The sequence below is a fragment of the Typopeltis vanoorti genome, chromosome 1 (genome assembly GCF_054136105.1).
Source record: "Typopeltis vanoorti isolate ZY-2024b chromosome 1, IOZ_Tvanoo_1.0, whole genome shotgun sequence".
NCBI lineage: Eukaryota > Metazoa > Arthropoda > Arachnida > Uropygi > Thelyphonidae > Typopeltis > Typopeltis vanoorti.
Window position 1 is genome coordinate 80735092 of NC_143549.1, and position 26261 is coordinate 80761352.

Consider the following 26261-nt stretch of genomic DNA (forward strand, 5'->3'; position numbering starts at 1 on the left):
ATTTTATACTTGGGCGAATCCCTTTTCATACAAACGAGACTGATGTGTTTCTACTGCTTTTTCTATATTATTTGTCTTTTTAATCAAAAATTAAAATAGTTGGTTAGAAAAAAGAATTTAATTTTTTAAACATATCTCTTGAATGCATTATAATTATTCTCCAAGAGGTTACAGTTTTTTTTTTATATTTAACCTTGTCATTTTCACCAAGAAAAAAATAGAGAGAAAAAAAACAAAATGTAGTTCTTCTTTCCTTTATCTTTCAACGCTGTCTTGTTCATGGTAGTTTTTTTTTTTTAAATTCAATTTTTACGCTACCTCCTGTACTGCTTTTTTGGAGTCAGTTAATGTTCTCATCCCTTTCATAGTCTACACAACATTAAAACTCCGCGTTACTGTAAGATTCACCGAATTTTACTGCTGTTTCGTCTTCGCTACCGCTTAGTGCGGAACTAGCCAGTCAAACGATGGATTTCCAACATTCCTCTTAGACTCTGTCGGTTTCGCATCAGTCACGCATGCACTCATCTGTCACTGTCGCTTATGTTTGCACCGAGCGCCTTCAACGACCCATCTCTTGTTTCTCATTCCTTTACTGTTTTATAAGTGACGATGTGGTAGTCCTTAGTAAATATCTTTTTCTCTGAGGTTTGAAAGAAGACATGCAAATATCTACACTAGGTGAAATGTCTTCGTTGAATAAAATCAATAAGAACAAAAATTATTTAAAACGTAATTCTCCATAAGAAAACTTTGTAAAAAGCAGTTTTCAGTTACTAAAGTTATAGATCCGAAAGGGTTCAGTTTTCAGTGTTTCTTCCAATTCTAACTTAATGATTCCATCATTTAGATCCTTATGTTGGCTAACCTTTGTCGTCTGGTGTGATATCGCAGCGTTGTCTATTAGAAGTTGAAGTAGAATAAAACGATGTATTTATCAGGGTAGTAATTCGTAGTTTAGTTAACCGCTTGTCCAGAGTTCATACTATAGTTTTAAAATAATCACTGTGTCAATAAAAGTACATTAATTTTTAAAAAAGAAAAATATATATAGATTTTCATTGCTTTTATAAAATAGATGCTAAAAGGAATGATCTCTTTATATAGTTATAATATGCAGATTATGCATGCATATAACTAGTTAAATAAAGTGCATATATCTTTATCGTTAAAAAAGTGTTATTTACATTACGATGCTCAAGTCTTATTTTTTTTTTCATCCTTTTTTGGAAGGAAGACACAATTTTTTTTTTTCATACCATAGCGTGGTAGATTTCAAAAAATATGTTTGGAACATATGCTGTGCTCATGAAAAGCTATTGGAATGCGGTTGAAAGACATCATTTAGACTAACGAAGTGAAGGGAGGAAGAGTATGTGGGAAGAAAGGTCATGCAGATGGATGTGCAGGGGGGGGGGAGGAAACGCGGAAAGCCAAAGAAGAGATGGAGGTAGATGGTGGAGGAGGACTTCAGGATGAAGAACTTGGATATGGCTACAGCTCAAGGCAGGAGGTTGTGAAGGAGACTCACCACAAACAGCGACCCTACTTAAGTGGGAAAAGCTGCAGAAGAAGAAGAAGTGAAGGTTACAATTGGTCGTGTATTAGCTCTGAGTTTATAAGTTTTATTCTACTTGACGATATTAAGAGCAGTGCAAAGAATCATTTACCTAGCAAAGTGGAAGCGTTCAAGCTTGCTGATTTTAAATGTTATTTTAATTCGTGTTCATGTAATAGCGTTATTATTACATTCTCTAAGGCCCGCAATTTTAATACGAAATTTCAAAATAGGGTAGCATTCTACATCGCATTCAAAGTTTCAAGCCCCACAAAAAAGAAAGGGTGGAAAAAGGCTACCTATATGTAGCATTCTATTTTTTAAACTTAAATGTCAAGAATCTTTTCGGTGATGGACATGTGTTTTCTTTCTTCTCTTTGTCTTTTTTTAAAGTTTTTAAAATGACTGTAAGCCCAAAAAGTGTCTATCACTGTATGACCCTGTCCATTATCGTTTATAAAAGTTATTCTAAAGAAAAAAAAACTTGCAATTTTTTTCGAAATTGAAACTTTGTAAAAACAGAATACCCTGAATTCGAAAAACAGGCTGAGATGAGTCGCATTAGAACAGTTTAATAAAAAATAATAAAAATTCTCAGTTTAGATATGGTTTCTAGACTGAGAAATAAAGTGAGAAAAAGAAGTTAGCTATTTTTAGAGTAAACACTAACTAAAGTAAATTGCGAAACAGAGAGAGAGAGAGAGAGAGAGAGAGAGAGAGAGAGATGAACCCATCGATGTGGAGTGATGTAATTTTCTCTTCCGATAACTCCATTATTTCTCAAACCAAACGAACATCAGTACACACGCGAGGATCTTGGGAAAAGGTGCATTTGGCGTGTGTCTACTTTAATTGCTCACGCATTTCAACCCTCCGAATGGAGGATGGCGGAAGAATATTTTGTTCATTGTAAAGCGGTATTCATGGCACATTTCCCACTACTGGCTGCCGCTGAAATTTTACAGCATTCGAGTTTCTTTATAAAGATGATTTTCAGTCTAAAATGCGCATCAATTACCGTGTTTCAGTGCCCTACTAGCGATGCGATGCTTACTCTCCTTCCATACACAGAAAAGGTAAAACCGGAAGTAGAGAGCGAAGCCATCCAAATAATAAATGCAATGTCGATAATTCAATGAACAGGCACTCTTTGTATGCGAAAAGCCGAAAGAACCACTACTCCTGATAGCATTTTCTCTTTCCGGGACATAACGCACGTGTACAGTGTGAAGTGCAGCATCCGCCTGTCTTTGTTTATTTATGTTATCTTCTCCATCTGCCTCTCTTCATCTGTGAATGGTAATGTCTGGAGAGCAGGATGAGTATTCCATTTTTTTATGGTACAAACCGAAGTAATAAAATAAATAATCACAGTGAAGAAAACGTATCAGTTACTCGATTTAAAAAAAAAAAGAAGTTAATATTTAATAACGTTGTAATGTTTGAAATTGTATTATCATAGGAAGAGGAGAAGTGAAAGATAACATTTATCAATTCAGCACAAAGTGCTATATAATTTTATTACAGAAGTTAGAATTTTGCAACATTTGTTATCGCTTAACATCTGCTTCGTATTGTCATAAACTGAACATTGAATCTGTTCAATAGTGAAAGAACGTAAATTAATTCCATTTTAATACAACTAAATTATAAAGTCGTAATATTTATAACGCAGAGCGTGGCGGCTTGAATTACTAACTACCAATAACAAAAGTGATATACGAAGGTGTACTGAAAAGTTGTGATAATCATCATGAAAGAACTGAGGTCTTCTAATGTCTTCTTAAATATCCTAAAAGAAAAGGAACAAATTAGTACAATTTGATGAAACATGGGAGGTCAGAGGGGCTTTAGGATATGTTCTTTCTTGTAGTTATATTAGTTGCTTTAATATCATTTTTGTTCTTGGTGGTTATTAGACGTTTTCAGTCCCTCCCCCTCATAACGAAAGCTTTAGTGAATAAGCAGGCTTCAGATGAACTGGAAGAGCGGACCCCATCGCGCAGTCTTTCTATTTATTCATTTATTTTGCTAAGTACTTACAGAAGACATCGCTTACTATTGTAGGTGACGAATTGGGATTAGCAGTATGGGAAAATAATCGCTGCTGGAGATTTTGTAGCAGTGACATGCTCCAGAGTGAAGAGGTCTCTACCCACCGGCTTCACTGAAGAGAAATCGAATACCAGCTTGAATGCTTATCGATTTATCAAGGAATATAGATATAGAGCCACTAAAATTTGACCAGTTTTTAAATCTGAAGTTGAAAATCGCGATTATATTCTTTCTTTTGTCTATTTACTCCTGGATGTCAACATTTTGAAAAAAAAATTTCATAGCTCTATGATGAAGCATTTCATTTAAAAAAATTAAGACGCAGTTAATATTTTGAATTTCCTTAATTTTGGCATTCAAAATTTTATTCCAAAAAAAACTTACTTGGCAGTTTTGATTCAAAATGTACATGCATTTTTTCTACTCATCTTTCTACCATTTATGATACTGAAGTAAACTTTTTCGGTGTGATTATTACCATTAAAATATTACAGGATATCTACAAGAGTGACTGATTTTCAAGAAGCTATACTGTGGATCAATAAAAGTTCTCGCCATGATTGTAAACAATAATTATATCGCTGTCATATACAATATATTGCAGAAATTAATTTGGAAGCTAGAGTGCAAATAAACTCATTTCCAGAAATCTCAATCAATCATTGGTCCACCTCTGCCCATGATTACCGACGATACTCTCTCTCTTGGGTAGCATTTCCACTAAATATCGGCCAGAGAACACGTTCGTTCTGACTTATTGTTCCATCAAAATCAAAGCGAACGTGACCATAATGGTCATTATTCCCGCCTACCCTATTATTCATCTGTCCTGATGATTCTAATCCTCAAAAATCGCAGTCTATGCCGTATGACATGTATCATCGTGACACTCATCAGATTCGTTTAATACAACCTCCATAACGTAGGATTGTTCAAAATACCAATATAACATTTGGTGTTCATTTTTCTAGACACTACGAGAAGATTTTCTAATCCAAATTAGGAGAAACATTTTCACACCATAGCCTCACGCTTAACACAGGACAATATATTCTGGTAAATGATGGCATTCCAGTAGCCACAATATTCAATACGCCCCTTTTATTTGAAAATGTGCATCGTGATTTGTAATTTCATATTACCTCCTTCCAGAAGCCCATTCTCTGCAATGGCTTTACGTCACGCATGTCGAAACAAAGCATTGTTTGAAGATGAGGTCTCCATGGATATGGATCTTGTGTCCAGAGCCCTTCCATGGAAACGGAGGATATAGAGTTCAGAAAATAAAATTCGGATGTAAACCTGATGCTGTGAACGCTTAAAATTGTGCATGAAAGAATTCATTAATGAACGACGGTAGGAACTCGTAAAATGTGTCAGTTCCTTTTATGCCATGCTGATTATGTAGTGTACGAGACTGCAAGAAAAGTATTTTTTGTATATCTGTGAGAGCAAATAAATTTCTTCTGAAGTCAAATATAAAAATGTCTTAATCTTGTAGAAACTCTGGACTCATCTCTGTTTCTTTGAGATCTAAATTTTTCTTTCGATGATTACAGCTTAGTGAAAGCAAAAGTGAACTCACCATTGACATGACAAGTGAAGGTACAATTATCTTAAAGAGTAAGAAAATGATAATTAAAGGTTACAATAGGTAATCAAAAAACAGTTTGATGTTCTTAACGGTTCTCTAGTTTCGCTACGACATGCCATTAACTTTAGTGACACTGAATTCTATGTTCATCCTTTGTATCATTTTTTTCCCTTTCAGCACGAAGGAGTTTTTTTTTTTTAACACGCTCTATGAGATGTATTGTTATGCTGCTTGCAGCATTGAATCTAGTTGTTTTGTCTGTTTGGTTGATTTCGTCTTTGTAGCTAATGGCACTGGCATCTTCTCAGCTTATTCGCATTACAGCCATCAGAGAGACGTTGTTCTTGGTATTTTTGGTTTCCGTCGCTTGCAATTACTACTCAATGGAAAGGTAAATATGCAGACATCCATCTTACTCAGATAAGTAAAGGGAGTTTTACTTATTTTCACTTTTTTCCCTCTGAATACCGAGTATGCAGAAACACAATACCTAATGATTCCAAAAAAAAAAAAAAAAAAAAAAAAGCTTATATCATACAAAAAAAAAAAAAAAAGTCTCCGATATTGACCAAGTAAGTAAAGCATTCGTTTGGTTTCGAATCCTATTACTAGCATTAGCACGTTCTTATTATTTATATATTTGCAAAAATCATTTAGATTTTTATCCATGTATACTGTATAGCCAATACTAGATTTAAGAAATTTCAAGTTGGAACACTTTTTATTTACACAACACACTCATAAAATATATGACAGTGTATTGGTTTATACCACATAATATATTAAAAATAATATTTACATCATTTTTTTTTGAACCTTTAGGACGATCGAGTCAGTTATAACGTCACTGAAACCTGCGCCTAGCGGTCTCTCAATATTATGCTGAATTAAAATTATTAGAATATATGTCAAACTGATATTCGATTATAAGAAAATAATTATTTATAAAAAAATTTAGTATTAAAATTTATAAATTAAAAATAAGAATTAAAACACAACTCATTCCATTGTTCGTTAGTCTCTTTCTATGATTTGGCCATTGGTTCAAAAGTTATTGATTAAAGCAAAGGCCTCATCGAAACAGAGGAAGCTACGAAGGCTGTTATACTCCTTAGTATGAAAAAGAAAAAAAAAAAAAAAAGCTGATCGAGTAGAAACTCTCCGTTTTTTTTTTTAAGTGTATTTCAAATTCAAAGATACTGATACATAGCAAATTTTCAAACTTTCATGAACAGATTAGATACTAAAATTATTGAAATACTATCGTTAAATAAGGATAATAATGAAATTACAATAATATACAGTATATATTATAATGACTACAGACTTTTCTACTTTAACGTAGGTAAAAGTAGAGAGCAGCTACCTCTTATCTACCGTCTTCATGTAGACAATGTCTTCCAGAGGATTTGTCCGAGTTAAACTTCTGCAAGTAGAACTTGGACATGAGGTTGCAACTGGTAACACTTGTGACGTTGTCGATCCATTCTGTGCAGTCAATCTTAAAGAGGCAGTGGACAGTCCAGGTAGAGCTATTAAAATTGTCATCATTAATAAGAATTACGATTTAATATTTTGTAATTATGTTAGAAAGACTGTTAATACTGATTTCGATCCGATCCGATTTATTATTATTATTATTATTATTATTATTATTATTATTATTATTATTATTATTATTAATTAAATAGCAAATTTTGGATGATCTTTGATCTACATCTGCAGATGATGTGAACAAGACCAGAGGCTACACTACGTAATTCAAAGTGCACATTACATGATCTGCCGTCTACGTACACAATCGATCGTCTTCGCTACTTTATCTACTGCTATTAGGTATGGGTATATTATCGTACCGATTTCACTGTTATGCGAGTTGAAAAAAAAAAAAAACCCAAGTTTAAGGTTGAAAAACACTTTGTTACCTCCCATGAGTCAGGCTAACAAATCTTCAATTAAAAAATAAAAAAAAAATACATATAAAGGTTTTGGACGAAAATACCTGAGTATTAATCCAGCTGAGGACATGAAAAACCTTTATAGGACTTTTCAGCTGAGGATTCATAAGGAAGAAGTGGCAGGATTTTCGCCCATATTTTGAAGACGTAACAGATAATTCGGTTAATCCTCCCTGCATGATCCAGTAATCAGATTTCAAAGAAGTCAAGTTACTTGGCTGTGGTCTAATACCAAAAGAGAAGATAAAATTATATACATTATATATGTATACTCGTAAATGCTATTCAAAAACTCCAATATATTTCACTCAACGTTACGTGGACGTCGTCAGGGTGACAGACCATTAATTACACTCAAAACAAGAATCACAGTAATGAGTCATAAATCATGCGCATACTAGTTCATGTGTCGGTCGCAGCTGAAGTATATGATATTCCACTAGTAGAGTTCAAAATAACAATTGTAGAAAGTTGCGTAAATAAAAAATAATTTAAAATAATTATTAATTTTAAAAAAAAACTTATGAAGAATTAATAGTGATCCCCAAATACTTGAATATTGGCATGCAATCTGATTGGTTCTGGTTTGGACGACTTCGTAGCTTTTCACATGTTTCAAGGAAAATACGATAGAATTTGAACTTGTTGGAATGAAGGAGTTTTGTCTGGTTCCAAAGAACTCCATGTCTAGTGTCAATATCGCGAAAAGCAAGACCGGATTCCAAAAATGTAATACAATCTTCATTCTGATCAAAGCAGAACCGATAAACTGTCTATCCAAAATAGCCAAGATGATAAGAGCAGGGTATTTGATCGATACTTGATAAGGAAAAAGTGGAAACGTATAATTTGTAGATGGTAGGAAAGAAAGACAGTTTCTGAGCCAGTTTGAAGGAACTCTATAGATTGAATTGCGAAGAACCCGTGCTGTTTGTTCTGAGCTCCCTTTAATGTAGCACATCGAAATTCTTTTCACATTGGATTGTAGTCTGGTAGAAGGATGATAATTATCATTAATTTTTTGAATTGTAGTTTTGTTTTATCCATTACATATCAGATTGCTTTTAATTTTATTCATTTCATCTAACAAAAAGGAATCAGTAGAGCAGATCGTGTGAGTTCTGTGTACAAGACGCTTGATTATATCCATTTTCTGTGATGAATGATTGTGGGAGGACAAATGAATGCATTGGCTAATAAAGGTTGGCTTCCGATAAACTGAAAATTTAACATGAACTTGTGGGATTAAGAATCTTAATGTATCCAAAAAGGGTAGTTTTAGTTATTGCAATTACGTTCAATAGTGAACTATATACGAGTATGAAACTATTTATTCTCGTATATAACTGTAAACGAAGAAAGTTTGAAAGGTAGATGACAAGCGCTAATGTATAACTGACTATATAATATTATTTTACGATATATAAAGGTGGTGTTAGGAAAGAATGCAGTAATTATAAAGGATAATACATAATCACAGAATATGCAAAAATCTATTAAGAGTAATGTAATGAATTAAGCAGATAGGATGAAAGATAAATGAAGAAAGATGAGAGATGGATAAACATTTATTTACATTTCTTTTTCGAGGCTTGTAAAATGACTCCAGTGGAATATAGTAGGTAAAGAATCGGAACAGTATGGAAACAGCGTTGATAAAAAAAAAAAAAAAGATTATCACCTTTTCTTTCTTTCTTTCTTTCTTTTCTTAATAGTGAATGTTTTATCCCACTAATTTTCTTTGTCGCGATAATCAATACACTAGAAATCGTGAATAACAGGGCAAAATAGTTTTGGGTATACGGCGCGCGCGCGCGCGCACACACACACACACACACACACACTTACATGTGCAAACCATTTTGAGTAAGAACATACGACCTTCTGTCGAATTTCCTACAACCTTCAATATTCTATTTCTTCTTGCTCTCACCTTTAATGTACTTCGGTAGCAAAGAAACTGGCTTTATGAAATAAACGATAGGTTCAGTATGATAGCTCCAGGATAAATGTACAGCAAACAAAAACGTCCCAGTTTCGTAGTGTTGTTGCATAAATAGTTTGTTATGAGCGTCTATAGCTCAGTTGGTGATGACGATGCGTATTGGTTGGAAGATCGGGCTTTGAACCTTGTTGGATAACGAAGATACTTTATAAGTAATTCCCACGTAAAAGTAAATTGACCGATCTCGTACGGAGATAGTAGGCTTCTTTTATTTATTTATTTTTTCTTCTGAAAACTCGGGTATTTCATCTTGTAAGATAGACAGATTAGCCATATAATAAACATCGCAGACTCCCGTATTATAGCATAATTAGGTTATCAAGTAGCCAAACTATTTAGCCTTTAGGCCTAACGCGTAAGAATCAGATGAAAATAGTGTAATCAAGATAGCTTCTCCGTTTCGGATGATATTTTATGGTTATGTTTCTTTCACTAGCAGGTAGCAACGGCTCTACATATCTTTTTTAAATGAATATTATTTAAAAAAAAAAAACGAAATTGAATTGGCAAAATCCAAAAGAATTAAAAAATTTCCTTTAATGTAATAAAACGTGGAATAAGAAAAAACTTGCGAAAATGCATTTCGGTTTAAGGCTCATACCACAGGTAATCCGAAATCCTATTCAATGTCGATATTGCTATCTTCAATATTTAAACAACTCGTACAAAAAGAAAGAAAACGAAAGAAATGTGAACATATGAACGAAAGCAGTGTCGCTGCGAAAGGAATGAGAAATTCATCTGCTTTATGAACAAGAAACATAAAGTTAGACTGAAAGGGCCTTCAGAAGGATGAAACGAAGAAAGGAAAAAAAACGCAGGATAAATAGAAAAGATAAATTATGCCTAAAGGAAAAGAGAAACTAGATGGCGATTGGATAGTTATCGTTGACCTGAAATAGTACAAATCAATAGAACACATGAATATTTAAACACAACGAACCAGATACGTCAACTCATATGTGGATTCTGACTCTCCAAGTTTGTGAAATTCATCGCGCACTTTATCTTATGCTGTCTAACATGTCTTCAACAGAGAATATTTAGTTTTCTAATAAGATAATTCATGAACTGCACTTGGAAAGCGGTTTTAATCTTCTTAATTGCATCATCCATTCATTGAATAACAACGTATCAATATTTTTACACATCAGACGATTATTTCGAGCTTTTCGAGAACTTAACCGAGTCCTATGGAAAACAAGATTTGTTAAAATTTTCTGAATGTAAATCTCTTTGATATCCAATCAGACATTTGGTAACCACTGTTTAATATTTCCAGGTAAAGGAGTACAATTAGTTCAGAAAAAGAAATCATTATACCCAGAGTGGAATTCTTGTTTTGACGTTCCGCTGGTTAGAGGTAAGTCATATTTTCAAGGGCAACTCGTTATTTAATAGAATATGACGTGTGTGTACAATAAAAACTTTTTTTATCTTACTTTTCGTTAAAGTTGATTGCCCGAGGTAAATATAGTCGTCCATAATTTCAATGGGATTATCTCCTGATTATAGTCATGTTTAAGATTATTCCCGCGGCTTTCTCTGTCAAGGTAACTTATCATTTTCTGAGATAAATTTACTTTTTACTATCAGAACAACGTAATCTGCAAAACATAACAAAAGATTTTGATTTCTTCTACTGAAATTAATTCTATACTTTCCCCATAATGCATTACTAAATCTGATACATTTTGCTGGGATATCCAGTTATTTTAGCCTGCTTATTATTTCTCAGTGATATAAAGAATCAAACTCTTTCTCAAAATCTAAACCCTGAATATGCAGGAAGGTGGTGTTCATTTACATTGCTATCAGTGGTGGGGCAGAAGTTTCCGATCTTTCGGTTCAAGCCGGTGTTAGTAAGATTTTCACGGCTCACCTAAGCCTAAAGGAATTAAGAAAAAGAAAAAGAATCTTACTCTGAAACTTTTTCATCCATCGAAAAGTCATGTAATTTCATTTAAAATAATCGATATAAAATTGCTGTTCACAACTGAGTTGTGATATTGCTGTAGATTTTTTTTTTGTAGTAATAAGATTGGTTAATTGAATGCTTAACATTATGCGATGAAGGTTTTATGGTTATTTGACTCTTAGGTAAAAATTAAAAACCTACAGCAGATGTTGTTGTTTAGAGTTGGACCTAGGGTAAGGCCATGAAGCAGTTGCATTTTGTCTGTTACTTACGTGTGTTTTTAAGCTCGAAGTTTTTTTTTTTTTTTTTTTTTTTTTTTTTTGCAGGAGGTGAAAACCCAAGTTTCTAGGATCAAAATCCTACCACCCCTATGAGATCAGATACTCGTTTTCAAATGAAAAGATGTTATATCTTGAACAGGCAGTAGCCACTTGATTATTTGATATTAAGTCAGTTAAAGTACATTCGAAAAGCTTCATGAAAAAAGGAGAAGCATTTCCCAAATTAAATTTATGATTATCGATCATGTAAGTTCGGCATGGGGGGGGGGGTAACTTACGTGGCGAAGTTGAACTTAGGACAGGAATTCTTAGATTCTCCCGGTCTCCCTTGAGTTCAGTATATTTGTCTTGCAGTTAAAAAGTTAAAAGTTCTTTGCAGTTATCTAAGAAATTTTAAGTATATAAAAAAGAGGCAGAAAGGAAGCAGTGGTTAGAGTAGTTCTTCAAGCAATAAGCTGCGAATACGAATCCCGTGGGTATGAATTTCATCATCCAATGTGCGACTACAATCTCGCTTATTAGAGGTCTGTGAAAATTTCCGTGTTTGGTCTCTAGAATAGGGCTTCCGTATTATGTAAGTAGAAAATAAATAATATTCAGATACAAACGGTTTACAACCAATCGTGGGCAGGAGTCACATAAAAAATCTGTTGTAGAGCAGACAGTCAAATTTGTAATAGCATCTGAGTGAATTTCCCAACTTCGATTTTCAAATAAGAATGTGAGATTAGAGCAGCATAATTTTAACGAACTTGCATATAGAGTAAACCCTCGATTTAACGGACTAATAGGGGCTAAGGAGTGTCCGTTAAATCGCTAATTTTTTAAAATAAAATACCTGTAACATTATACTGCAATTTTATCAATTATTAGCACTGTAATAACGAAAACCATTGTTTTACACACACTTTTAGATAAGTTAATGGGAGTTTAATGTTCGTTTGAGGCCCTAGGTTTAGGTAATCCTGATTTGAAACAACTATCAAGTTTTTTTGGTTTTTTTTTGGAACTTTTGTTTTTTTTATAATTAACTCCCTAAAATTACGAAAATGTGTGTAATAAAACTGCCGCAGAAAGTCACGCCACGCGACAAAATAACCAATTGCAGTGCGATTGGTGTGATCACGTGCTAATCATTTGCCGAACATGTTTTATGAGAGGTGACTCATTTATGTCGGCTAAATTACTACAGTGTTTTTCCAACATATGATGATCTCTTCGCCAAAATTTGTTAAAAATAACAGGAAATTAATAACAAAAAATAACATGTTAATTTAATTATAAGCAAATCTTGGTTAAAAGCATTTTAAAATTTCCTATGTTAATATTCACGTGACATACGGACCGGAAATTTTGTCCGTTAAATCCGAAGTCCGTTAAATCGAGGGTTTACTGTATATATATTATGTTCTTATCAATTAAGTGAATGAATCAAGTATTTTTATTAGGGTGAAGTAAGTATATTTTTAATAAGTATATTTTTAAATAGCAAGTGGATATATTTCATACATAGAGCTTAGCAGAAAGAAAACTTCGTTTTTAAGATAAAGTAAACAGTTTGCATTTACTGAACCTAGTCGGTAGTTAACTTTTTCAGCCTACTAAGTTACATTTATTGTTCTAAAAGTTACTTAGTTCCAAGAATCGCTTGATTTCTGATTTTGCTACTAACTTTTAAGAGAATTTCGAATTTAAACTTTCCACTAGGAGATAAAAAAAAAGATGAAATATCTTATAGTGAAAGTGTGAATGAACATTTTGCAAGTTGATTTAATCTCTTGTACGGAGATGGTTAAACTCGTGACCATCGCCCGAATTGAAAGTTAATATCCGAACTATAGCGCAGAATTATTGAAAACACCAATTTTCTAAATGTTTACAGTTCACATATTGAACTCACATATAGGTGTGTTTGCAATACATTTTGCAACTATAAATAATCTTTCTATAGCATTCATAATGACTGCCAGAGTGACTAACTTTTTTTATCTGTGTTTTTATAATTTTCGAAGATCTTTATCTAAAAATCTTTGAAAATTACCTATTCAGTTTCACAGACTCTGAAAAATTGATTATCCCTGCTTGACTAAAATGCTTTTCCAAATAAATAAATAAAAAAAAAAAGTTCTTTTAGCTATGTTTGTGAGCATAAGTACCTAAATAGAGTTTCTGCGTCACTGTATTCATATAACAACGTCTTTCTAGCAGGTTGGATTTTGCTGAAATTTGGTATCCGGATACGAAAATTTCTCAAGCCGTATCTGATTTAGTTTAAAATTATTTAGAATGCTTAAATTATGTAAATTCATAAGGATTTATATGGTAGGAATAATATCGAGCTACAGAAAACGTAATCATTAAAATAAACTAAAGGCTATAATACGCAGAAGCGTAATAGCCTTTAGATTAAGAACCAGAAGTAGGATTAGAAGTAATTTTTGAAAACCGAACTTTTTGAGTTCTCTTTTAGATCCATGCAGGAATTATCTCGCAATAACGATGCTGCTATCATTATATTTTGATTGGTTTCGGTCACTTAAACAGAATGAGAGATGAAAGGTTAGCAGAACAGGTATTGGATGCCATAATGGTAAGAAAAGGACACAGACGAAGACAAGATTTAGGTGCACTATAAGATGAAATATAATATCTCTCAATATTGGAATCCAGAGAGATAACAGACTAATTTGGAGGAAAACTGCCGATAGAACGTTAGTCATAATGTAAACTATTCGTGTGATACTTATTTTAGTCTTCTTGTACACCCCTTGTGGATCAATAAATATTAGGAATATGATGATGATGTGATAACGTTGCTACCAAATTTCCTTTCGAGACTGTATTTGTTTATGAGTACCCGTTGATCTTTTTCTCACGCTCTCTTTGTTCTCCTAAGCCTAAAATAACACGGATAGCGGGTGTCCAACAGCCATTTATAGTTTAAATTCTATTCCATCAAGCCTACTCCTCCCAAACTGAAACACTCGCGTGCGCACGCACGCACGCACGCACGCACGCACGCACGTATCATCATCATCAACAACAAAAGTGTATAATTTACGTTGTTATTATCTACTGTATGTTGCAAAAATATATTTAGAGAGTCAAAAATAATGATACACTATTTAAGAGCGTGCAAAGTAAAGCAAAGAAGCACGCTCTGGAGTGTTAGTCATCGGCATCCTGTTCAATAACTGTTAACAGTACAATTTCTTTACAATAAGTCAGTTGGACACAGTCGATCAATAAGTAACACTCTGAAGCATTTGACCCATTTCCTTCTTTAAGATGTTTCCCGCAGAGAAGCTTTCAACTGAGAGGTTTTTATGGGGACACATCTATAATACCGCGGTGAAAACTTGACAGATATTGTGAACATTTTATAATGGACGAGCTCAAGCAATATTCATTCAGTTAATATAATTATTCTTTTCGCTCTACACTACACTACAGCATCATTATAATTAAAACAACTGGTCACTAATCCATTGCAACAAAACAACAGATTAAATATCCCTCAACTCATTCCATCCTTATTAATAATGATAATATTCAAGGTCTGTTTATTAAAGTCCTCCAAATCTCCTGGAGGTTGGATTATTTTGATAAAGAAGGCTATGTAGAAACTGATATTAGCAACTTCTTTTTTTATCTATTTCAAGTATCGAAATGGGCATTGACGCACCACGGCAGTAGAATAATGAGTATAACCTCATGTTTTCTTTTACAACCATTAAATTGTTTTTGCATTTTTATTATATAAAATTTAATCACATAAACTCTATTACACAGATTTATATAAATTATATAAACTTTAAATGAGTGAGAAAATAATTTGGTTATAAAAACTGACTAATCAATGCGACTCATATAATAGTAATTTATTCATATTTAAAAAAATCATACAAGGGGGGGGGGAACACTTACTAATCTGATATATGTTTAATTACTTTGCAACAGACTGTACTGAATTATTGTGTACTGAGATTTTTTTATGTGATGTAAATAACTTTTTCATTCCAAAACAGGATCTCTAGTGCACATACTTGTGATGGATAAACCTAACAGACTATTGGCTGATCTGTTAATCAGCGCACAGGTGTTAGCAGACAAATGCAGAGATGGAGAAGAGGTTGCCAATATTTGGGTAAGGAAGCGCATCATAAGTATGATTATACTAGTTAGCTATTTTCTATCACATAAATCTATTATGAAAATAAAACTGCTATTATTAACATGCATTGTAGGGTTAATATATACCAGTAGATAGTATTTAACAGTTTTTTTATGCTATAATTTAAAGTTGCGGACAAAATAGGAAAATGCAGTAGCGGCATCTCTCTCTCTCTCTCTCTCTCTCTCTCTCTCTCTCTCTATATATATATATATATATATATATATATATATATATATATATATATATATATATATATATATATATATATATATATATATATACCGGTGATGACATTAAAGGATAACAACCGGCTGCTTGCTTATCCGAAAGTTTGGCTAAAGGAGTTTCGCCTACACGCCCATGGGAATAATAAAAGTATCGGAGGATTTTTTTGTTGTTGTTATTATATATGTTAATAGAATGTAATAACTTTCAAATTTGGTGTTGATTATTCTTAATCGCCACTCTCTAGTGTGGTCTTTACTTTTTTGGGAAAACTCGGTTACTCAAACACTCTCACTAACTCACCTTCAAAAGCTAATACAAACACCTTATTCTGTAGAGAACGTAGCGAAAATGAAACTGATTCCAAGATTAAAAATATATATACATGAAAACTCAAAAAAAAAAAAGTATATTCTGTCATTAAACACCGATTTTAACAATTTATTTGCGTATTTGGTTGTTCATAGCAGCTGCCTGAAGAACGACAAATGTCAGACTCTGTATGCTATAATACTCTTTGACTGGGTCATGAAATTTATAGTCCAAGGTGGCCATAATAATCTTGACACTTTATTGATCTGATATTGACAGTCCTTCATCCGTATTCCGACATTCAATAAAGCTTTTTTTCTTTTTTTTTTCTTTCTTTAAAGTCAGTAATTATTTTCATCCCAATACGAGATCACCTTGCTTATTGAGGCTTAAAGTTTGATTCTTGGTCAAAAATAGGGTTGCTAGGTTATCTCTCATCCACCCTACTAAAAATGTGCTATAAGTTATTCAGTACCTTCAAAATGGATTTGGCATCAAAAGAAATGAGCTGGACGATAATTACTAAGCCTTCATAGGATTTAGATGCTATCGTCTTTCTCTTTGATACTATTTTATTAAGTAATAAAAAAATAGTTTGGTTTGTATCATGTTCTGCTTATAGAGGGCTTCTAGTAGAAAAAAGCCAAACTATGTGCGGTTGATTTCTTGAATGTGTTTAACGGTGAAAAAAAAAAAGTTTAGATCGTTGAACGCGCGGTGTGACAAATTTGTGCCTCTTAAAAATGCCAAACACTTAAAATGAGTTGCAAATTGATTGCCACTGTTAAATAAGATTTTCATCAACGATAAATGCAAGTACCATCAATTCCATCTCGAGTTAATCATGCTTCATCGGTGAAGAAGTAGCACCTGCAGGGAATCTGCACATACATTTTAATCACATAATATCTCTGTTTATAATCTGCCTCTTCAAAGTGTTGTACTCCTTGGCAATAGTGCGGATGTAAATACTATTTACTTAGCGTCCTCCAGCCATTTTTGGAACTCCAGGACATGAAACATTCATCGAGTACTTGTTCCAGGACTGCTGTATTGCTGGAAGCACGTGATTGTGAACTCGGTGATTAACGTCACGTTCAGATACAACACCAAGTTATCCAATTTGCTGCGCACGTCAGCGTACAAGAAAGGCTTGTCGATTGGGGGGGAAGGGGGAAGGAAAGCTATACGGTTGGAAATCACCGTCGGTGTTCCTCTTGCTCTAACTTTTTTTACAGCTCTTTTTTTTTTTTTTTTTCCGTCGTAAAAACCGTACTTGAAATGCATGTCAGCATACTTCTTGTCTGAAAACTTAGCTTGCATCGTCTCAGTAAAAGCCCACAATTAAACGCTGTCGACCCAACTGTTTAAGCTCAGAAAACGCTAGATCACGCGACACGTGTACAGTCTAGCAACCCTGCAGTTATTCACAGCCCAATTGTGAAATAGCAGCCAGTGGATATGAATCCATATTGATATAAACTTTTTTTTTTTTTTTTTTTTTGCCGAAAAGCACTCAAGGAATCATGTTAAAGTTTGACAGATTCTTCCTGGGTACCCTGTTTATTAAGTCTCTGCTAATCACCAACATTATTATTATTCTGTGGCTAATTCTGTAAATCGTGTGCCTTGGTTTACTTTTTTTTTAAAAATTATATTTGTTTTAATTTTCAAAAAATCAAATTATACCCTACAGCAATGGCGTACCCAGAGGTGGGGGGGAGAGACGGTCCTCCCCGGGCACCAAGCTGAATGGTGGACCAAGAGCATGAATATCATTACTATTCACCAGATATTTGTATAAACATTTTTGTATCGTTTTCCCTTCTTAAAAATTATTTAATATTATTGATATTCGTAAACATTTTTTTTTTAATTTGCTGCTAAATACGACATACATATATAATATGTAGATAATTAATTCGAATTCAAATCAAAACGCACGAATTTTGTTTAGTTACTTTTGTATTATTGTAACGTCAAAGCTAGAGGGCGTGTAATATTCTAATTTATAGTTAGTGAGGATGAAGAGGTGTGGTGTTAAGACAGAAACACGCGCGACCTTGAAAACAACCAATAAACTTGACTATTTTAAAATTTAAAATTTTTTTGTTTTAAAGCCAATCAAAGCAACGCGAAGATCAGCGGAACAATTTCATAGTAAAATCACACATTATTTATCCAAACGTATAAGTGCACACATTCGTATATTTGTGTTTATAGTCGGTGATAGAATACTGTGTGGTAAAAATAGGCCGATTATAAACAAATTTGGATGAAGAAGTATTTTTGTGTTTGCACTACATAGCAGATACAGTCGTACACTACATAGCAAAAAAAGTACAGTTTTTAAAAGTACAAATTTAACTATTATTATTTGTTGATTTGCTTCTGATCGATACAATCTATACAATCAAAGAAGAAAAAAAAAAAATGAAAGAATTACAAATATGTCGAGAGCTATTATGAAATACATAATGCCAGCGACATCCGTTTCAACCATAGCAGATGAAATAGTGGCGGAAGAACGGCAAGAAATGGAAGATACTTTGGAACAAATAGTCCAGAGGGATAAGAAAAATATTGATGATGAAAAGAATATTGAACTCAATACGACAGAAGCAATAGAACAAGTAAAGAACGTCAATAGTAAGGAAACGGAATGGACAAATACAAATGAAATATTCTGCGATGTTATCCAAACGTTATCCACTACCCAGACCGGTTTCAACCTTTTTTGAGGTCTTCTCCTCAGTGAGTAGCTAGATATATCTATATTACATCTATATCTCCTCCAGAGATGCTTATTAAAAATAAAAACACCTTGCAACAACTTCTATAGGAAGTTGATAAGGCTCTGTATTACTAAAACCTTGGTATTTAGGGTCTAGCTACTCACTGAGGAGACCTCAAAAACGGTTGAAACCGGTCTGGGTAGTGACCCCACCCATAATGTATTGCAGTATACATCTTTTAGTGAGATGTGCTTTATATTATGGAAAATACTAAGAATAGTGATCAGAGCTTTACCCACCTTTACAATGAGTTGCCCTGGTGTTTTACCACATATATATATATATATATATATATATATATATATATAAATTTCCGTATTAGAATACGGACTCTCTTGATTCTTTACAAAAAAAAAAAGTTTTTATATAGTCACGTCTTTGCTTTACTTCAAATTCACTTCATTTCCAAATAGTATTTGGAAAATATTCCAAATACTATTTTTACTTGTGTTCACAGAAGAAAACCAATAGGATTTTTAAGTATATTTTTGTCGTCTTGATCCATTTCTAAATTATCCTAATACATAAAAATATTGGACATCATTGCGTGGTATTTTAATTACTTTTCAAGTATTCGCATACAAACGAAGATTTTCATTCCAAAAATAATAATTATTATTTTACTAGAGTGCTGAAAAAATCTGATTTTTTTTTTTTTTTTTTGCAATACATGTAACAGCACTTAGTTTTAAATATTTAAATAATAAGTACATCCTGAAAATGTAATGCTGTAAAGAACACTTTAATGCATTCTATAAAAATTGCTATATATATCAATACTTCTCACAGATCTCAAACACTATGGTCGATAAGAGCCTTTACTGCTAAATCACGTACCAATTTCATTAACGTGGCAAGTGCTAACTACCAAAAGAAAATTGAATCTGTAAAGTGATTTAACTCGTTCGTTTGTTGTATACGATTAATCTAACATGAAAAAAATTGTCTTTTTCAGTTAAAAATAAGGCCTAGTGGACGTTTGCATGTTCAAGTGAGACATTACAAAGATGGTGAAGGTAAGACTGCCTTGCCCTTTATATTGGTAGCTTTTTATGATACTCGATTTGAGTTAACTAGTATGTTATTATTAAATACGAATGAACGTTTAGCCTTCACCTCTGAAAACGTAATTTAGATTGATACTTTATGAAACAGAACAAATAGTGAAGACTGTTTCGAGGATTCGAAATGCATGGAGCATCTATAACGCAAAATAGACACACACACACACACACACACACACGTTATTACTAGATTTACAAGATCAGAGCTTCATATGCATTTCTCCCAATATCATTTAAATCGTTGAATTTTGCTGAAAATGGCTGCGCCTCCTGGCAGAAAATTACTGAACAGAAAATTATAACACGACAATATTACACTGGAACCAGTGAGTGTCGTATTCAGTAACATTACGTTGATGTTCCGATTCTGTAGAACATTTAGATGTCGCTTCACTGACAACCGAAATACCAAAGGCGATAATTTATGTTTCAAATGTATTCTAATTGATCAATTCACAAACACTGTTTGGAATTCATTGAAATACAGAACTTACATTACGCTCTATATGTGTGTAGTGGTAGAAGAGGCTTTCTCCCTCTATCAGATTGCTGTTATTAAATTAGTATCCATGCAATGCTGATTCTACCACTATAGTAAACTGCACTCGTCATTGGCCTTATCTCTTGGCTTGTTGCAGAAGTATGTTCTATGAAGCGACATTCAAGTAACATCTTATTAAATTTGACTGTTTTAGCAATTTCGCATTAAAAATGAATTATTTTCTTCGTATGATGTTTGATCAGATTTTTTAAATAAGATTTTTTACTTATTAGAATAACTGTTCTGATAAACAATGAATCAGAGTAAGATGAGAAATGTTCATGAAAAATATTGAACTAAAGCGCATCCTCAAATAGTTTCAGAAAATTCGCGGATGCAGCCAGTGCGTCACAATCGATATCATAAAAGACATAAGGACCATTACTCACCATTTCTTCGAGGATAAGGAAACTAATCGTGAGTTTTTTACATCTCTCTCTTACTATCTCTTTCTGATAGAAAAGCCATCAAATAAGACCCGTAAATAACGTGATCTATTATCATCGATCTAAGCTTGAAGAGCATTCTGTTCTCCTGCCATCTTGAGTCTTGAAGATTAACTGTTAACCTCGGTTATACATCACTAGTATACCATCCTGGGATTCGGCATGTCTCTCTTCTTATCCAGGCTCTTTTTTTTTAGTTATTTATTTTATTTTTTATGTAATCTGTTACTATTTTCGTCGACAAATGACCTTGAAATAAACTGTGATTTTGGAAGTAAATAAATATCATTCAGATAGAGTAAATTACTTCACGGTGCCTGAGTGTCATTTTAGAATGCTGCAAATTAAAAAAAAAAAAAGAATTTACAAAAAAAAAAAAAAACATTATTTATTTACGAATAGGAGCTATTAATGGCAATACGCATCGAACTAATACAGGGTTAAGTCTTTATTTGTAACCTACTATTTATTCTCTGGTATTGCTTTGTTCACAAAAGAACATCAATAATTCAGTATCCGCGTCCATGATAAAGTTAGGAATGTTAATTTTGAATAATTAAAGTGTTAACCTGAAAAAAACTATTGCTTTTAAAAGCACTGTTTTACAAAGCTAATCGCATCGTTTCACTTATTCTGATAAGTCATGCAGCTAATACGCCACAGTCGATATTATAAAATAGATAAGGACAATCACTCAAAATGAGCAATTTCTGAACATTTTTCACAAATGCATTTGCTCAACTTGGTTAAACTGACCTTGTTATTAAAGTGCACATGCGCAATGCAAATGTTAAAACGAAAAATACCTCAAACATTTATTAAACATTTTATGACTGGTTTTCTTTTGATCAAGATTATAAAAATCACGTATCACGTATATATATTATTGAGATTGTTTCGGACTAGGTATGTTCTACATGGTGACAAGGTGGCCCAATGGATCCCTTCCAACAAGACAATGTCCCTTGTCGCAAGGCTCGCATTGACCAAGCATAGTTCAAACAGCATGTCCAAGCATTCCTCGTTCCCCATTGGTTGCTCAATTATCCTGATTTGAATGTCATCAAAAAATTGTGGATCATGTAGAACGTAGACTCTGCCGGTAGACGCCAGTGCCTGGCTTGTGTGTCTCACAAATGAAATCATTGCCAAGAAGGGTGAAAGCGATTATCTCAGCCAAACGAGCGCCAATACCCTACTAAGTAGGTGGTCATAAGGTTTTGGCTCATGAGCGTATGATTCTTTTAAATCAGGGCTGCCCAACCTTAGGTAATCCGAGGGCCGTATTAAAAAAAAAAAAAAAAAAAAAGATTTATCCGAGGGCCGCATCCAATGCGTATCTAGTCATTTAGTGAGCAGCAGAGACACAACCACGATAGCCGAACAAACGAATAACACTAATCGTGCGCTCATGCTCCCCGTGAGCGCCCGGAGCATGCGCGTTAGAACACTTCTTTGACACATCTAATAATTGAAAAATACGTGGGTATATAGTGATGTAAATAAAATAACCAAATAAAATAACTAACATCGAGATTATTGATTAGTGATAGAATTAAAATATCTAAGACGCATTCGGTTCAAATTGATATTTTATTTTTTTCGCTCGTGAAAATCAAAACCTGCAGGCGGGCCGCACAAAATCGCACCGCGGGCCGTGTTTTGGACAACCCTGTTCTAAATCATCACTGATACCGCTGCCTATTTCGCTCTGCCTCCGTGAAATTTGTGTGAAATCTGCATCAACAAATTTGATAAGAGTCATCCAAGTGCTTCATTATAAACACTAAACAGAATAAAATCATTTACTGAACCAAAGTCATTATTACTTACCTTATACTATTTAACACTTTAACAGTTTTTATTATTCACGTCACGTATACAAAATTATGCATATTATGCTATTCAGCTTGTATAATTATGACAATATTTCACAATCCAATTCAATGCACAGTACAATGTTACAAAATAAAATTCAAGTATTACTATCATATTCTGTTGGTACTAACACTTATTTTGGCTTATTATGGTTAATAAAAAGTTTTCTCGTATATGCAAGTAGAATATAATATATTTCAAATGTATTCATAATTATGATAAGTAACTGGTTTAGAGTAATGTAAGTTAGTTAATGCAAATATGTGTAACCAAGGGCCGTAGCCATACTGGTTACTAGAAAAGTAATTAGCTCAAAACAGACACTGAGAGTCCGGGGACCGCATCTAAGAATGGCTCCCATACCAGTTATAATAATGTACATATTGATATTTTAATAATTAAAATTTTAATTTTAATATTTAAAATTTAAAATTTAAATTTCTATAATGAAAGAAATAGCAAGTATAAGTTCAAGCGTTGATGGTGGACTAAGTAAAAATTATGTAACTTTCGCTCGTATGTAAAGTTGAAAATCCAAGATAAGAGCATTTTTTTGACTCATCTTGTGTTACATCTCAGAGAGTTGATGTGCTGCATAAAATGCGGACAGGTGTACCCTCGTATAATATTTTACACGGTCAATTTTTCTTGTTGAAGCAAAAAGTCACTTTCAAGTTGATCAGTGTTAGAAGGTTGACTTCTATGACGGGAAACAAAGCAGTACTTAAATTTTTCGTCTACGATCAAAATGCTCGCGCACAGATTTCTCCATTCTTCTATTTTAAAATAAATATTTACATGCAGATATATCAAAAACCACAGTTAAAGGTTAGCTTAGTGGCTTTGCTTTGCTCTTCGCCGCAACCCTATTCGTGGGGAAGGAGTGTCCCAGGTTCGATTCCCATCGAAGACCTGAGGAACTTGAGGATCTTCCTCAGGCAAAGCCAAGTTAGCCGGTCTTGGGAGCGGGCAGTAGGTTTTTTCCGCCAGTTTTTATCTGGCGTTTTTCATCCCGCAAGCAGGCAAACCGGCCCCGTGAACACACACGGATCTACAGCCAAAAATACATTTCCCCCCCCCCCCCCCTAGGCGATAGATCGGCTGGGAGTGGTACTAACAAGAAGACGCATCTAAGTAACACGCGGACCCTGCATAGGAAGCGGGAATAACGCGTAGTAGTAGAAGAAGATGTATCAAAAACCACATAAGAAGTCGAAACTTTTTTTTTCCTTTTTTTCTTCAGGGAACTCAACTCTAGAGACTATATATATAGGCTCATAATCTTTCAGGGAAGGTGGGATGAAGAAATGACAAAAAACAAAATAACAACAACAACAAAAAAACATCCACATAGTAGTTTCGTTTTTCCAATGTCTCCTTATGAGACTGAAGTGAAGAACGTGCTGTTCATTGAAATCACGGTGGAAACCAAAGCTATAAGGCTAATATATTGTATCTATTAATTGCTTATATTCTTTTGGTCGGTTTGCCTATTTTGCAATTTGAAAAATCCGAGGTTCCTGGAGGGGGGGAGGGGAGGGAACTTCCACCTTCGTGTGAGATAGGCTAGATTCACCTTCAAATGAAATGTCCTTATACAGTTTCATCGTGTCCTACGGTAAATTGGAACCCACGTCTTTCCAACCAAAGCACATCGTCAATGTTTCAAACATTTTTTGAAATGTTTGGAATTATCCAAAAATCATACACGCTTTAGTTCTTCAATTCAAATCCTTTAATAAGTCTTTGATAAGCATTTATTTAATAATGAATAATAATTTAATAATTTAATATTAAGCACTTATTTAATAAGCACACCGAGTATGCTTATTACACAAGTTTACTGACTGTTCGTTCCATTTGTCATTATACACTAAGAAGCACTTTTTACGCTCTCTCTCTCTCTCTCTCTCTCTCTTACTTGTTATGGTTAACCAAAGAAATGATAATAAATTAATTTAAAAAATGCAACTCATTAAATAGGCATGGAATTTCATAAACAGAATAAAGATAACATGAGTTGACCCATTTCTTATTAACAAAGAATTTGCTGTAGTTTTTATTTATGGGGCCATATATTAACCCAGTGGTTCCTAACCTTTTCCCACTTGCATATCCCTTGGCAGCCCATTTATGGAAATGGGCCTCTTCATATTAACAAAATGTTTGTATTTAATATAGTTACTATTATTTCAAATTTATATGTTGTAACTTTAAATAAATAGCCCAAACGTTATATTATTTCAAAACTATAATATTTGAAATAATATTTATAAAATACACGACAAATATTCAATAGGATCGAGCTTGTTTTGAGGCACATGGTTTTTTGAAATCAGGTTCAGCTGATGTAAGATACAACCTTAAATTTGGAACTTCGTTCAGCTTACTAAATTTATTTTTATAAATAAAGGTATAAGAAGAGAAAGCCATCTCCACCAGCTCCGTATTTGTAAATGGCAACAGAAACTTAGCCACCTTGTCAGAACGCTGTTCATATTCTTTGCTCATGTCTCTCCAGAAATTAATCAGAGATTTTTCTTTGAATTCGACTTTTAAAAGTAGTATCAGTCGAAAGTTCAATCAACTTCACTTTTTCCTTGATTGATAATCTGGCAGCTCGGAAGTATTCTTCTTCAAAGACATTTGCAATCCAGTTGTTCTCTTTTCCAGGTCTCCAGAAGTACTTCTCGAAAGATGATTTTTAACCCTTTCAAGTGTTCAGTTATTTTGTCGCTCATTTCCTAAGAGAGTTGTAGCTTGTTCTCAGATTTTATGTAACGTTTTAAATAAGAATGAGGTTGGCCTTTTCAGTACATGACCTCCAAAAACCTAATTTCTGAATCATAGATTCAGTTTTGTTTGAAACTTTAAGATCGTTATCGAACTATTCTGCAATGCTAAATTTAGATTATTGATTTGTAGAAAAATATCTGATAAGTATGCAAGAGCCTGAAGCTAATTACAGTCGTGTAACTTGTAAGCAAGTTGGAAAGCATGGTCTTCAAAAAAAAAAAAAAAAAAATTGACTTCATCATATTGGGGCTATCTTCGTGATGCGACCACGAATATCGGAATTAAAACCTGATATAGACTTTTCCCCATCAGTGCAAAGCCCGCACTTAGACCAATTAATGTCCTTTCCATTGAAATAACAATAAAGCATTAAACATATCCTAACCTCTTGTGCACGCTGAGAGAAAATGACAAAGCAAAAGGTTTTATTCAACTTCACTGCCTTTTCAAACACCTTGCAATAACAAGCAAAAACAGCAAAATAAGAAACATCGCTTTTGTTAATCTCAAAGAATTTACCTATTTTTAATTCTATCTATTATCGTCGTCTCAACATCTTCAGATATCCTGAATTCTTCGAGATATTGTATTGTTCGAAAGAGGGGATAGTGTTTAATTTTTTCACATGTTCTTCTCCAAGTGTACACAAAACGGCATC

The 26261-nt window shown here is 33.5% G+C and overlaps 1 protein-coding gene across 1 annotated transcript in view; it reads left to right on the forward strand.

Annotated features, from left to right (window-relative positions):
* The window catches only part of LOC150110130 (protein kinase C-like 1), a 110480-nt gene that overhangs the window by 43904 nt on the left and 40315 nt on the right, over positions 1-26261 (forward strand). The window contains exons 2-5 of the mRNA XM_090415784.1: positions 6553-6733; positions 10453-10533; positions 15398-15516; positions 19834-19894. Coding sequence (XP_090271910.1) covers positions 6601-6733; positions 10453-10533; positions 15398-15516; positions 19834-19894 — 394 coding nt within the window. The 5' untranslated portion in view covers positions 6553-6600. The remainder of the gene's footprint in view (positions 1-6552; positions 6734-10452; positions 10534-15397; positions 15517-19833; positions 19895-26261) is intronic.